The 14,707-nt window shown below is 42.2% G+C and overlaps 1 protein-coding gene across 1 annotated transcript in view; it reads right to left on the reverse strand.

Moving 5' to 3' along the window:
• WWC2 (WW and C2 domain containing 2) overlaps nucleotides 1-14,707 on the reverse strand; it is a 265,651-nt gene that overhangs the window by 97,044 nt on the left and 153,900 nt on the right. Inside the window, exons 6-7 of the mRNA XM_068278746.1 lie at nucleotides 11,455-11,584; nucleotides 9,314-9,460 (exon numbers count right to left, since the gene is read on the reverse strand). Of these exons, the coding sequence (XP_068134847.1) occupies nucleotides 9,314-9,460; nucleotides 11,455-11,584 (277 nt within the window). The remainder of the gene's footprint in view (nucleotides 1-9,313; nucleotides 9,461-11,454; nucleotides 11,585-14,707) is intronic.

Consider the following 14,707-nt stretch of genomic DNA (forward strand, 5'->3'; position numbering starts at 1 on the left):
TAAATTGAAGAGCACTGGACCCAGTACAGACCCCTGTGGGACCCCACTGCTAATAGTCTCCCATTTTGAGTACGATCCATTGACCACAACTCTTTGTTTTCTGTCCATTAGCCAGTTCCCTATCCATGCACACAGACTCTTCCCCAGTCTTTGCATCCTCAACTTTTGCACCAGACTTCTGTGGGGAACAGTGTCGAAGGCTCGAGTAGCGTTCAGCATTGAGGAAAGAAAACTACTTAGGTTTGTGGATGTCCATACAGGAATGTAAAGACTCCGATACAGCTGCAGCTTCACAAATTATGAGTGAACGTTATACAGCCATCGCTGAGCAGTGGTTGCTTACCTTGGACTTATAAGAGCAACATGGAAGTATAAAAAAAACAAAAAAAAAACAACACGATTTACATTTTTTACAAAATTTACATTTCAGTCTCTTATATTCCACCTTAAAGGACAACCGAGGTGACATGTGGCATGATGAGATAGACATGTGTATGTACAGTGCCAAGCACACTAATAACTAGGCTGTGTTCCTTTTTTTCTTTCTCTGCCTGAAAGAGTTAAACATCAGGTATGCAAGTGACAGTTTCTGTCCAGGTCGGACTGGGTCAGACTATAACATAACAAACACAGAACATTTATATCACGCTTTTCTCCTGGCGGACTCAACGCATCAGAGCTGCAGCCACTAGGACGCGCTCTAAAGGCACTAGCAGTGTTAGGGAGTCTTGCCCAAGGTCTCCTACTGAATAGGTGCTGGCTTACTGAACAGGCAGAGCCGAGGTTCGAACCCAGGTCACCTGTGTCAGAGGCAGAGCCCTTAACCATAACCCTCTCTGCTAAGTAATTACAGCCATAAAACACTTTCCTGTCAGTAAATGGCTTCTGAGAGCAGGAACGAGATAAAAACGGGTCAATAATTCATGGAGTTGAGCTCTGCCATAGTTCAATGAAGGTGTCACTGAGCAGAGACAATGAAACGGTAAAAACTTAAAAACTAGATTTAAATATAAAATAAAACTGTGGGATATATAAAAAAAAAGGAGGGTAGATACAATTGTTTTTCTCATCAGTTAATTTTTACTTTGGATGTCCTTTAAATACAATACAGCAAGCAAGACATTAAATGTCATCAGATTGCATATCCAGCCTACAGCAGGTCGGGGTTTGACACCTCCCCCACCCCTTTTAGCCTTGGAAATAGAGATGAGTGAGCATACAGATGAGTGAGAAGAGGAGTGAGAAGCCTCCCCCCCAAATGTTAAGAAAGAAGACAGTTGTATGTGGAAGGTGGAATATTTCTGCCTTGAGTTATGCGGTTCTCTGGGGTGGCACCTTGTATTCACAGTAATACGCTACAGGGACTTCAGCTGTGTTCAGTTTCATTGCATCCCTTTTTCTAAATGCTATTGTCCCTAAATTATAACTGGCACAATCTGAGAAGCCGTGCACTTCTGGTCCCATAATGGTCACTAGAGATGATCAACGAGATGGTAATTTCCCAACTTAATGCACATTTTGTTGCAATTTGTATGCCTCTTGGAACTGGACCAATCCAAACTGCCTGCAGTTGCATCTGACGTGTCCATTTTCAAGCTGTATATAAACTGCTCCAAGATTTTCATCAAGCCAGAAAGAGTCACTGATCCTCTCTATTGGTCACATTGCCTGCAATGGCTGTGGTTATAAGCTATGCTTTTTAGGGCACAATATAATTTCTACTATGTAGTATGTCTTACTGCATTAAAGAGAAACTCTCACCAAGAATTGAACGTTATCCCAATCAGTAGCTGATACCCCCTTTTACATGAGAAATCCATTCCTTTTCACAAACAGACCATCAGGAGGCGCTGTATGGCTGATATTGTGGTGAAACCCCTCCCACAAGAAACTGAGTAGTACTCATGGCAGTTTCCGGTCTGTGAACCTTGTTGCATTGTGGGAAATAGCTGTTTACAGCTGTTTCCAACTGCCAAAAAAAGCATGCAGCAGCTACATCACCTGCCAACAGAAAAAATGCCACCATGTAATAAATGTCAGAATGTAAATCAGGAATTTAAAAGATGTTACAATGGGCAAACACTGACTAAATCATTTATACATAATTATTGTAAAAATTAAGCACTTTTTTAATTACATTATTTTCACTGGAGTTCCTCTAAGTATTTTAGGCACAGTATAAAGTAGAATTGAAGGCAAAGAAGGCAGTCCACCATATGACATACTGTAATTGTCTAGGTGCAGAATGTAATACTATTAGCTGGACCATCCTAGGTGGCAAACATTTAAATCTGGGGGCTACAGAAAGCTTGTGATCAGCAATAAATGCAACCCAGTGGGGGCTCATCTCAACTCAACCCCTCCCACCATTTGTGCTGCTTTATCTCACTAAAAGGGGTGGGCTATTCTCTTGTCCTCTATGGTCAGCCAGCTCATGTCATGTGTCACAGTAGATGAAGATCATACCTGCACATTACAGCACCATGCTTTCATTATAGAAAGAGATCTGACTTTTATTTATTTTTCATTGACCAAAGGGTTAATTGCAATGCATAATAAAGAACAGTACAGAGATCTAGTGCAGTATAAGTTCACAGCAAAAAGACAGAGTATTATGCAGATCTGCTATCATTCCATCAAGTAAAGGAGGAGCTACAGGAGATCAGTCAGTATCAGAGGGAAGGAAGAAGGAGAATATAATCACAAAACATCAACTATTGGCTTTGTCTATCCAGCGATCCCATATTTTACTAAACTTGGAAGGACAGCCCCTGTGTTAGTAAACTAGCTTCTTAAGGGAAACAAGTTTTTAATCCTAGATTTCCAGTCACTTAGCATGGGACTTATTGGTCATAACAATCTGAAGGCTATGCATTGCTTAAAGTAAACCAGAGCTGAACTAAATAGAAAAATCGATACTTACCAGCAGCTTCCTCCAGCACCATAAGCCAGTCTAAGTCCCACGCCGCACTCTTTTGGTCTGCCGTTCAGCCGCAATTAGCACCGGTAATAGGCTCAGTCACGTCAATCCTAGTCTACTGCGCATGAGGACTGAACCCGGCTAAGCCTATTACTGGGGCTGATCGCTGAACGAGAGACAGCGGGAGGATGGTGTAGGACTTAGACTTCTGGCTTATACTGCTGGAGGAAGCCGCGGGTCAGTATCGATTTTTCTATTTAGTTCAGCTCTGGTACACTTTAAGCATAAAGATAGTTTCCTGCAAGAAGGGCTTGTTGAATTTAGGAGTGTCTTCATCAAGAATATTAATTATGCAATGAGATCTGGCTTTTATAAACACCCTGAGGCCCCTTTTACACTTAATCAGTTGGTATGCGTTGGTGTGCGTTAGTACGCGTTTTTTCCATAGCATTGCATTGGGAAGAAGATTTCAGTTAAAACGTGTTAAGTGTAAAAGGTGCCATAGGAAAACATGGGACTTACTTTGAAAATCAGTTTTCTTTCCATTTTAACTGAGAGCAACTGATTAAGTGTAAAAGGGCCCTGACACTTCTTTATGCAATCTACTGCAACAAGCAGCAATGCAGGGCCAAGTACAAAGCAGTCATCTGTCACTGCCTTATCGAAAGGCCACCAAGGCAGGCCATACACACATCAATATTCCCATTCAATTCCCAGCTGATTCAATCCCTCTGATCGAATCTGCCAGGAATCTATTGCACAACATATTCGACTGATCAGAATCCAACACATTTTGGACAATAATTGATAGGAAGTATGGATCAGAAAATGTCCGTCAATCGGAGCGGCAGTAGATTGAAGGCCCAATGCTGCAGTTCAATCGATTTACCTGCTGAAATCTACTGAAAATTGACTGTGTATGATAGGAATTAATCCCTCTCTGATCAGATTCACATCAGAAAGAGATTGATTGTTTTGTGAAGTTGGGTTGCAATCTATGGACATCTTAAAGCTAGACATCTACCTGATTAATCAATCTTTCAATAATATCGAGCAGTTTATTCAATCCAGTTGATTGGACATATTGGAAATTACCAAGTCAAGCAGGTGGGGGAGGAAGGGTGGAGAATCAACAGCTGCATGGCGTTGTACTGCATCAAACAATACACAGCTAACAGCACAGTCAATTTTCAGTCAATTATTGCTGAAAGCTAATAAAGTTCAGATAGGCAATGTGATAGGGAATTGCTCACCCTCGGGGTTATCATTTTTCTTTGCAAAGCAAACCCCTGTGGACTTTTACAACTATTTGTCTCACCTTTACGCTTTGATTACATTGTGCACATTGCACGATGCACGCATTATAATGTGTGCGAAATGCAATGGACACTGTTCGCATTATTGCATTAAACGTTAACGCAAAGCCTGCATGCTGTGAATTTGAATATCGAGATCAGTTACAATGCAGATTTGGGAATAGGCCCATAGAAGTGCATGGACAACAAGATGACATGCAGAATTATTCTGCAACAAAACGGATGCGGTGTGAATGCACCCTTAGAGCTGGGACCCACTACAAATTGCATTCGCCAATGTTACACCAAAATTTTTGCAGCCATTTTCTGAGCATTTTTGGAGGGAATGCAATTTTACCTTCGTTCCCTTCATTCGAAAATGCTGCACACAGCACGATTGCATTTTGAGTGAAATTGCTTCGATTTCCCTAGTGGAACCACCCTCATAGGAATCCACTGTCGCAGCGCTTTGCCAACCGCCGGCTGCATAAGCACTCATAGTGGGTCCATTTACACTACGGCCTAATTTGACCAGAATCTCTATTTTTCCGCAGGAGAGTCGCATGAGGAAATGTGGATGATGACTTGTCATCTAGATTGCATGCTGTTGTGAATCTGGATGACATGCTGCAGATTTCACTCACCTGAATCTTTATCTGCTTGCTCGCAAGTGTCGGCATGGGATCTGCAAGACGCATGCCAGCTTTCTCTCGATCCTCTCCCCTCTGGAACACTCTCCCAACACATCTGCCACTCACCCACACTTACTATTTTTAGGCGCAGTCTGAAAACTCACATCTTCAGGCAAGCATACTCTCCTACCCAGGACCCTGCCCACTAACCACCATTCTACCACTCTACGCACATCTTCCCTTACCTACTGTCCTATACCTTAATGTTTAGGCTGTAAGGCCTTTTGGCCAGGGCACTCTTCCCCTTCTGTCTCACAATGATGTGTAATGGGTGTACATACCCCCACCTCTTGTAAAAACATGTAGTTGATTTGTTCACTGTATTAGCTGTTATGCTGGGCATACACGGCTCGATGCTACCTTATCAATCGAGCCGCTGATGGCTCGACTGATAATATCCAACGTTTCCGATCACCACGGGGATAGACTCCACGCTCAATACCCGCGGGCGGACAATAGCGGCGAATCGAGCAGAGGATAAGAATCGCCGGCGGGGACAAGGGGGAATCGATTCGGGTGCACGCGGGGACGCGGCGGGAGTCAATCCGGATCAACCTGTGTATGCCCAGCATTATACCCTCTTGTATCAAGTGTTGCATTGTATATGTATTGTTATACCCTGTATGCTATTGTACAGCGCCACGGAAGATGCTGGCACTATATAAATCAATAATAATAATATTATTAATAATGGAAACTGGCCCTTAGGGTGATTTTTCTTAATATCCCACTCTTTCCTGGATTTGGACTTTCACATAGTGCCCAGTTTATTTATGATGAAGCAGAGCAGCTAGGATTTTGCAAAGGACTAAAATGAATTACAAAATTAGCTATGTAACTAAATCTGCCTTCTAAAAACAGTGGGCATTTGCTTTAACCCCATTGCAGCATCAACGAAATTATCTCATTTGAGATAAGTGCACATCCTTTGACCTTAGCTGGCAGAACTCCTTGTGCTGTAAATTCTTGGAATTCTTTGATGTCACTCTGCTAGCAGAGGCTATAGAAACTGAAAGCAGAAGTCCTCTGTTAGTGTCTCACACTGCCCCCTAGTGACAAGAGCCATAAATACACATTACAGCAGTACTAATTAGTAGCAAGGAAATGTAACATATTAGAAATAAAAAAATGTGATAAAATAAATTGGCCTGGAGCACTTGCAAAGCCTCTAAATAAATTGGCTGATAAAGGGTTAATTTTGTTCAGGCAGAATCAGCACTGCATTCCACATAGAGAGTGGGCGGTACAGATAACACTATTTTAGACTTACTACAATATATCAGAGGAATGACTGACTGCATTATTAGTCTGATGCTTTATTAAAAAAATATAATAAATAGATGAACTAGATAGAAAAAGTAAACTTTTTTTTGTATTTATGGCAAAAATACAAATGTAAAATAGTTCATGTATAATATAACATAACAAACAGGACCCCCCAGTGTCCAGACACTACATTGAGCGCAGCTGTTCCCACAACACCACCATGATTAAAGTAAATAAATAGAACACCAAAACACAAAATATTTCTACTTGGCTTAAATCTCTGACAGTAACAGGAGAAAGAAAGATGGGGTTATAGCAACTGCCGCTCGTCTTACACGCACCTAACTAGCTGGGATATGATGGTATCAGCACTTAAAGTGCTGCAGTAGAGAAGAACGTCTGAAAAATTGATAACCCATCAAAAATGTATCTTATTAATTTTTTTTAGAACAGAAATTAGATTTGTAAGAGAAACACCTGGCAAAGCAACAAGTGCAAAAATCCGCAAGCCCGCCCAATTCCTCATATTGGCATAAAAGGGATCTGGGGCAGACAGCCATTAAAAAAAACACACACACACACAAACTATTTCACAACATTAAATCCTGCTCAAGATAAGTGTCAGATGCACTAAATGGAATGACTTGCCTGCGAGGAAGGGTGAAAGGAGTAAATTAATCAGGTGATTAAAGACACACACTCTGCCCTCAGATTTGCACTGTACTTGACCTGTATTTAACCGACATTTACTATGAAAAATTTTAAAAAACAAAAATAAGCAATTTGCCAGACTAGGGGCAGACGAGGACGAGATATTTCTCCAAGACGTTGAGAAAATAAGGGCAGACGCAGCATAGTGTCACAGTATGATAAGAACACATTTGATTGCAGCTAAATGAAAGAATGTTGGGTATGAGGAGAACCAGTAAGGGGTAGGATTACAAAATAAAATTTCTTAGTCTTAATGGAATGTTCTCCATTGTAAGGAAAAGCAGACGATGCCAGAGACCCCGGTGTTGCCAAGTTAGAGAAAGCCTGTAGTGAAAGGAAATGGTCAGTATTGTTATAGCCTTTTAGGAAAAAATGCCAGTTCCCTGGCTGTCAATGCTGAATAGAGACGTGAAGTGAAATTCGACAAGGCTTTTTTTTTTTTTTTGCTCTAAAATGAGTAGAAACTCCCCTGGCCTGGTCTTCACATAGGACTAATCAACTTCAGAAGATTAATGACTGCATATGCCAGCTTCGTTGATCAGCTGTCACGTAATTCATCATTAGCGTGCAATAAAAATGGTGATTTATTGCAAATTATATGGAGCTTGGAACTGGACCAATAAGGATGCAGTGCTGGGCAGATGTCATCCTATGATAGTGTTTCTCAAACCTCTACTCGTGACTCCCCAAGGGTGCATGTTTTGCAGGCAACCTCACCTATGAACAGGTGGGGTAATTAGTGTCTCAGCTACATGGAATCCACCTAGCTGAGACACGTATTACCCCACTTGTCCATAGGTGAGGTTGCCTGCAAAACATGCACCGTTGGCGAGTCACAAGGACAGTTTTGAGGAACACTGTCCTATGAAATGCATATCGATCGGTAGCAGCATACTCTCGTTTGATTGAATGACAGCATTTGTGAGAGAATTTGTCAAGCAACGAGGTGGGTCCAGTGTTTACAGATGATGTCTGAGGATTATGATGCCTCAATAGGTTAAGAAGTAAACTCTCGACAAAAGCCGTGAATGGCAGTTTTAGGCATCTGATGCAAACTGTTTCACATGAAGTGGACTAGAAACACCTTTGAATAGGTACATAGGCATTTGATAGTCAGCTAACAAGTTTTCAACAGATGTCTGTCAACTACTTTTGAATACCTGACAATGCTCTGAACAAACACCATTAGAGGGGTATCCAATGGCACGCAGTTCATAAGAAGGTGGTTGAGAGTGGTAACTCTGTGTGAACCAAGTCTAACATATTTATCTTTTTTGCACAAGTACCTATTTTTTGGTGGGTGGGAAACTACTGTTAAACTTTGGGAAGTCCTGAAATAGGTTTTAACGCAAACCTGGCAAGAGAGGAATATGAAATGTGTCATTGTCGACTTCCTTTTAGAAATATTACTTGCATGCACTTCCTGGAATCAGCTGCAGGCATATGCTGGCTACCACGAAATGTATCGCTTAACCTATCAGGTGGAGTGATGAAGCTGTTTAGTGAGGATGTATTATTATACTCACATGTGGTCAGTGTCCTTTAATGGTGTGAGTACAGCACAGCATGCATAATGATGTGTCCCATAGCCAGCTAGGTAGTGGCTGGATAGTGTACTGGTTAAGGGCACCACCTGGCCAGAGTCAGTACCTATTCAGTAAGGAGTTCAAGGCAAGACTCCCCAACACTGCAGGGTGGCCTCCTGAGAGCGTCCCAGTGGTTTCAGCTCTTGAGTGCTTTGAGTCCAGGAGAAATGCACTATACAAATGTTCGGATTATTTGTCAGCTGGATGATGCATCACATAGCCGATTAACATTTTACAGGGTAGATAGGGTTTAGACTGTATTTGAGACTACAATAACATTGTGTGTTTGAGTGTGAGTGTTTGAGTAGACACCTGTGGAAGTAAATTTTTTGCTCGGATACTACGGGGTGGCTCCCCATTAAGAGTGAACACATTTATAAATGAGAACTGAGCGGCCAACAGTACGTATTGTTTTGTTGAACATAGTCAGGATCTTTTTTTGTTCATACTTCTACTGAGAATGTTTTGTCTCATTTCCTGTGTAGTAAATTAGTGCGACAGACAAAAAGTGGGAGGAAATCTTAGCATTGGGGCAAAACAACTAAAAAAGCAGAAGTTCTTTTAATATGGCATCTGAACCCTCATCCATCTGAAACCCTCATCCTGCATGCTTCTACCAGATCAGCAACTTATTAGGCATGGAAGCCAGGGCAACTCATTCCCTAACATGACATAATGCAGCACGCTTCCCAAGTTTATGTCCTCGCATGTCCACTTTTTTCCTACAGCATTAAGTTGATTAAAAAAAAATCCATTAAAAAAATACAGATTTTCTTTACAATCATATCAAATGGCACAAAATGAGACAAAATGTCTGTGAAATGAGGATGAGTGGAAACTTACATCACCAGAGATATCAGTCTGTGACCCAGCATCCAGTGTCTGCCTGGACAGAGACAAGTGGGAGTTGGTAAGGTTTGACATCAAGTCTGGCTCAGATGTTCCTCTGCCCTGCTCTAGGTGGAACCGTTCCTTCAGCTTCGCAAGACTCTAAAATGAAAAACAAAAGCAAAAAACAAAGAATGTAAATAAAATGCTTCAGAAGTACAGAACCCACTGTTACTGCATAGAACGCCCAACCACACTAACCCCATTCATACAGGACTGTTTCTCAAATAGAATTTTTGAGTCCCAGTTCAGGGTCTGCCTATTCTGATTGTGGAAATCTCAGTGCACCTCTGCAGAGTAATACATATCTGGAAATGCAATTTTCACTAGATCTTTCTAAACAAATCTGAGTACCCTTTTTATGCATAGGAGACAGCACTATCACCAGGGCTGGATTTACCTCACAGGAGCCTATAGCCACAGATGTCCTGGCATCCCAGACCTTGTCTTCCATGAGCCTACAAACTCCCACCGAACCACACCGCAAGTGTGCTGGCTAGCCCTACTGTCACTTCTTCCTTAATTCCCTTGCCTGTCATAGGTAGCTTATTATTCGATAGCCAGAGGTACCTTCAGTATTAAGCTAGAGGCGCCCCCAACTGAAGGGAGATCTGGTCAGTGGAATGCCGGGAGCTGGGCGAGTAACCGCTCATTTACACTCCACTCGGGACTCTGCATAGGGAAGGAGGGAGCGAGGCACTAGGGGAAGGGGGTTGATCCGCCTTTCTATCATCAGGCGCCTGTAGGCACTTGCCTACAGTGCCTTATGGTAAACACAGCCCTAATTATCACTCCTCCTCTGTTGTAGCATCTCCAGCTAACATTGATGGCCCACAAAACTTCCTGATAGTATAGACAATAAGATGCTGGCTATAATATATTAGGCTTGGTTCAAACTATGGTGTTCAGTGGCATAGAATATAACAGTGCTCACTTTGCCACTGCACACAGAAACAGCACAGAATGGAACCCATGGTCACATATACCCATTGCATCAGACAGGTCATAATAGTATTGCTTTTATGGCATGCCTAACATCTAGAAAAGTCATGCAGGTCGGGACTTGGCGTTCTGTCACTGAAATGGACACAATGGACCAGCCAGAACAGACATGTCAGCAAAGATGTAAACAGTTCCCATGTTTAACATGGGATCCACCGACATGTCTGTGGTCTATTCTGTGAATTGTACTATTTTTCGGCTGTGAACCAAGCCCGACCACGCTTATCTTTTCAATCACCATACTGTGCGGATCTCATAACTAGAGAAGGTCAACAAGAAATTACTCATTACGAGTTGATGGAAATTTGATGCAAATGTATGCATCTTGAAAGTGGACCAGCTGCTGCATTTGGATAGTCTATTTCCAAGCTAATCATGTCAGAATCTGCATAACCTCAATAACTATCTCTAATTAGAATCCACTGTATATGCATGTACAGTGGCTGGATAATAAGGGCACCGCCTCTGACACAGGCTCTTCAAATCTCGGCTTTGTTCAGTAAGCCAGCACCTATTCAGTAAGGAGTCCATGGGCAAGACTCCCTAACACTGCAAGGTGTCCTACTGAGTGCTCCCCTAGTGGCTGAAGCTCTCAAGCGCTCTGAATCCAAACAGGAGAAAAGGGCTACACAAATGTTAGGTTTATTGCAGACTATCATTTTTTATTTTACAAAAAAGCCATTTATGGATATTTTTCTACACTTTCTAATCCGAGCGTCCAACTCTCACTACAGGCCAAAGTGACATTTTACAGTCAAATATTTAGTCTATAAACTGGGGGCACATGGGACGTAGGGGTGGTCAATGAGATGCAAATGGTCATGAGGTGATGTAGGATTATGCAAATGTTGTACACAAAACTATGCAGCGTAAAAATGGACCAATCAAATTCCACCATGTTACGATTCACTTGGTCCATTTTCAAGCTGTATACATTAGCAATGAAAGCTTGAATAATCCTGCATCAGCTGGGAACGATTTGCATGTCACTGACCATCCCTAAGGAGGAATCCCTTAAGAAATATATTAACAAATTAAAAAGCTGAAAGCTGTGGAATACATAAAAATCTTCACGCCAGTCTGCTGAAACAAACCTGCATCAGGTCCTGCTTCTCCTTTTCCCCAGTGCTGATTGCCTTTCTTATAGTTTTCAGCTCAGACAGAATATCCTTTGCTTCTCTGAGCTCATAACCACTCTGAACTCCTGACATTTTTTGGTCAATACTAGAAAAGAACAAAAAAGTAGTATACATTTATACAGGGTACCATTCATCACACAGCTTTATCAAAACCCATCTACGGGCACAGATCTGAAAACACCACTTAATACTGTAGTAATCAGAGCACTCAAATACTGAATCTTTGTTGTCTACAAAGAGATTATTGCAGCTAAAAAAATGTGCCTTGATATTCTGATCACATGCCTAGTCTGTTGGTGTGGCTGTTCTTGGTGTCTATATTGCATCACACCCACCATTCAGATTGGAAGGAACAGGTTTAATCTGCAGAGCACTACACACTGAAAATGTATTGCTCAAATCTGTTTCGTGTATATGACGTGTCCTACACTGAGCCTGTATGGCTATGTTTACACAGCCTATATTACCACTTCTATGTAGCATAAGTGCCAACAGATTTTGAATACACCTTGATTTGCGAGCATAACTTGTTCTGGAAACATGCTTGTAATCCAAAGTATTCTTATATCACAGCGAAGTTCCCCATAAGGATTCATGTAAATGCAAGTGATTTATTCCACAATCCAAAGACAGCTACACAGAAATATTTAATACAAAGTACTGTACTGTATAAAATAAAAGTATAAACAAGACTTTCACTAAAATTAACAGAATCATTGCTATCTGGTGGCTCTCTTCAACCTTTTTTGTGCGTGGCTTTTTTTGTGTGTGGACCAGAAACGTATCCAGTGACTATTGCTTTTGCCTATTTTTGAGGATTTCTTAAGCCTCAAAGGGAGGAGAACCGTCTCAGCTGTAAATGTGACACTTGTAAAAAAAATTTTGCTTGTATATCAAGACGTTGCTTGTATATCAAGTCAAAATTTCCCAAAAACTTTTGCTTGTACTGCAAAGCGCTCTCACAACAAGTTACTCTCAATCCTAGGTTTTACTGTACTTTGAACGTATTGTGTAGGGTAGTCTCATACTCCACGGAAGTGATAAGATTGGCACTCAAGATTAATACTAGGTTAACGCTTGTCTGAAAATGTACTGCTCAATGTGCAGGTAAAAAAGGCAATGTTGACTGGAGCTGCAAAGCTTCTCTTTGGTACACTGCATCTTTAAGCTTTCCATAGTACATGAAGTCTGCCAATTGCCAGTATCTGGCTCCTAACCATCTAAATTTACAAACGATTTACTTGGCACCAGCAAAACAAGGAGCTTCAACAAATACAGAAACTATTTCTGCACCTATCTGTAACTATACAGACCTAGAATAATATCAGTACATGAAATACAAATGAGAACTGTGCTCCTGCCCTCAGCAATAATCCAGAACTACCATATAAAAGTAAACAGTGTTTACAGAGTAAGGGTGGAGTTCCAAGCACATTGACATCTTCACATTTTTTAAATGTCATTGAAAATTTTATATGTGCTCAGGAATGTAGCTTCAAAACAAAAGCAAATGGCTGGTGTTGATACAAAGGAAGATATGTAAAGTCATGCGTATATGTCACAGAGTAGCTAGCCTTTACAGAGGAAAAAACTGGTACCTGTAAACATGCGAGTGAAACATCTAATGATTCCTCCATTTTCAGTTACAAGAACATCTTTTTGATATTCCTCAGTTTCGATTTTACCATCTTAAGTTTTCTTAAGTCTATAGCAGATCAAAAACTGCCCTGTACTACACCACAGTAAGCGACCTTTATTTAAAGGCAGTCATTTTCTGGTGATCTACACATTGCTATGTTTACAAACAGGGAGATCAGCCAGAACAACCTCCACAATTATGAGGCATTGCATATTTTGCAGATCCTAGTTTTGGAATCCAAGCAGCACCCATCTTGAGTCAACTATTTATGAAGTGGGGATATTACCCGATTGCCAGTACACAGATCACCAAACTGCATTCTGCACACTGAAAGTGGAGAGGGCCAGTGGCGTTTAGCAGAGTGGAAAAAAAAATGTTCAAAACACCCTATTCACCACTTTTGGCATTGGTCACCTCTCAAATGATCTGTAGCTTACACAGAAGTCAATGGAAGATCAATTTTTTTTCCCTGGGGAATGGCTGCTACTTTCGATCTGCGTCTCAATTGAAGCTGAGCTGTGTATTGCCAATTTGGTGTAATTACAGAAGGCAGACTACTATTAGCCAACATAAAAAGAAAACATCTGACTGTCTTTCTAAATGCCATGATTAAAGAGGCAATCTGGTTTTTAATCTCCACAATGTTCCAAGTACTCCTCTGCTATTATATATACTATTTTCCATCTGATTGGGGACAGCCCATCAGTTCAGACCTAGTTGTTACAAGTCACTAAATTTTTATATTATGTCATGAGCTCCCCCATGTCTTGTGACCCCAGGGTATGCCTTCTTAACCACTTCCCGACCGCCGTATTGACAAATGGCGGCCGGGAAGTGCACCCAGCAAGGACCGCCGTATAGACAAATGGCGGCGGTCCTTGTAGGGGCATGGGCGGAGCGTTCGCGTCATCCGTGACGCGATCCTCCGCCTCCGCCTGTCGCCGCTCATCCGCCGCAACATCCCGCCGGCCATACGGAAGCGCCGGCGGGATGTTAACACCGCGATCGCCGCATACAAAATGTATAATACACTTTGTAATGTTTACAAAGTGTATTATACAGGCTGCCTCCTGCCCTGGTGGTCCCAGTGTCCGAGGGACCACCAGGGCAGGCTGCAGCCACCCTAGTCTGCACCCAAGCACACTGATTCCCCCCCCCCCCCACCCCAGATCGCCCACAGCACCCCTCAGGACCCCCCCTGCCCACCCCCAGACCCCTGTTTGCACCCAATCACCCCCCTAATCACCCATCAATCACTCCCTGTCACTATCTGTCAACGCTATTTTTTTTTATCCCCCCTGCCCCCTCCTGATCACCCCCCCACCCCTCAGATTCTCCCCAGACCCCCCCCCCCCACTGTGTACTGTATGCATCTATCCCCCTGATCACCTGTCAATCACCCGTCAATCACCCATCAATCACCCATCAATCACCCATCAATCACCCCCTGTCACTGCCACCCATCAATCAGCCCCTAACCTGCCCCTTGCGGGCAATCTAATCACCCACCCACACTAATAGATCGCCCGCAGATCCGACATCAGATCACCACCCAAGCGCAGTGTTTAC

Source organism: Hyperolius riggenbachi, chromosome 1 (genome assembly GCF_040937935.1).
Source record: "Hyperolius riggenbachi isolate aHypRig1 chromosome 1, aHypRig1.pri, whole genome shotgun sequence".
NCBI classification, from domain to species: Eukaryota; Metazoa; Chordata; class Amphibia; order Anura; family Hyperoliidae; genus Hyperolius; species Hyperolius riggenbachi.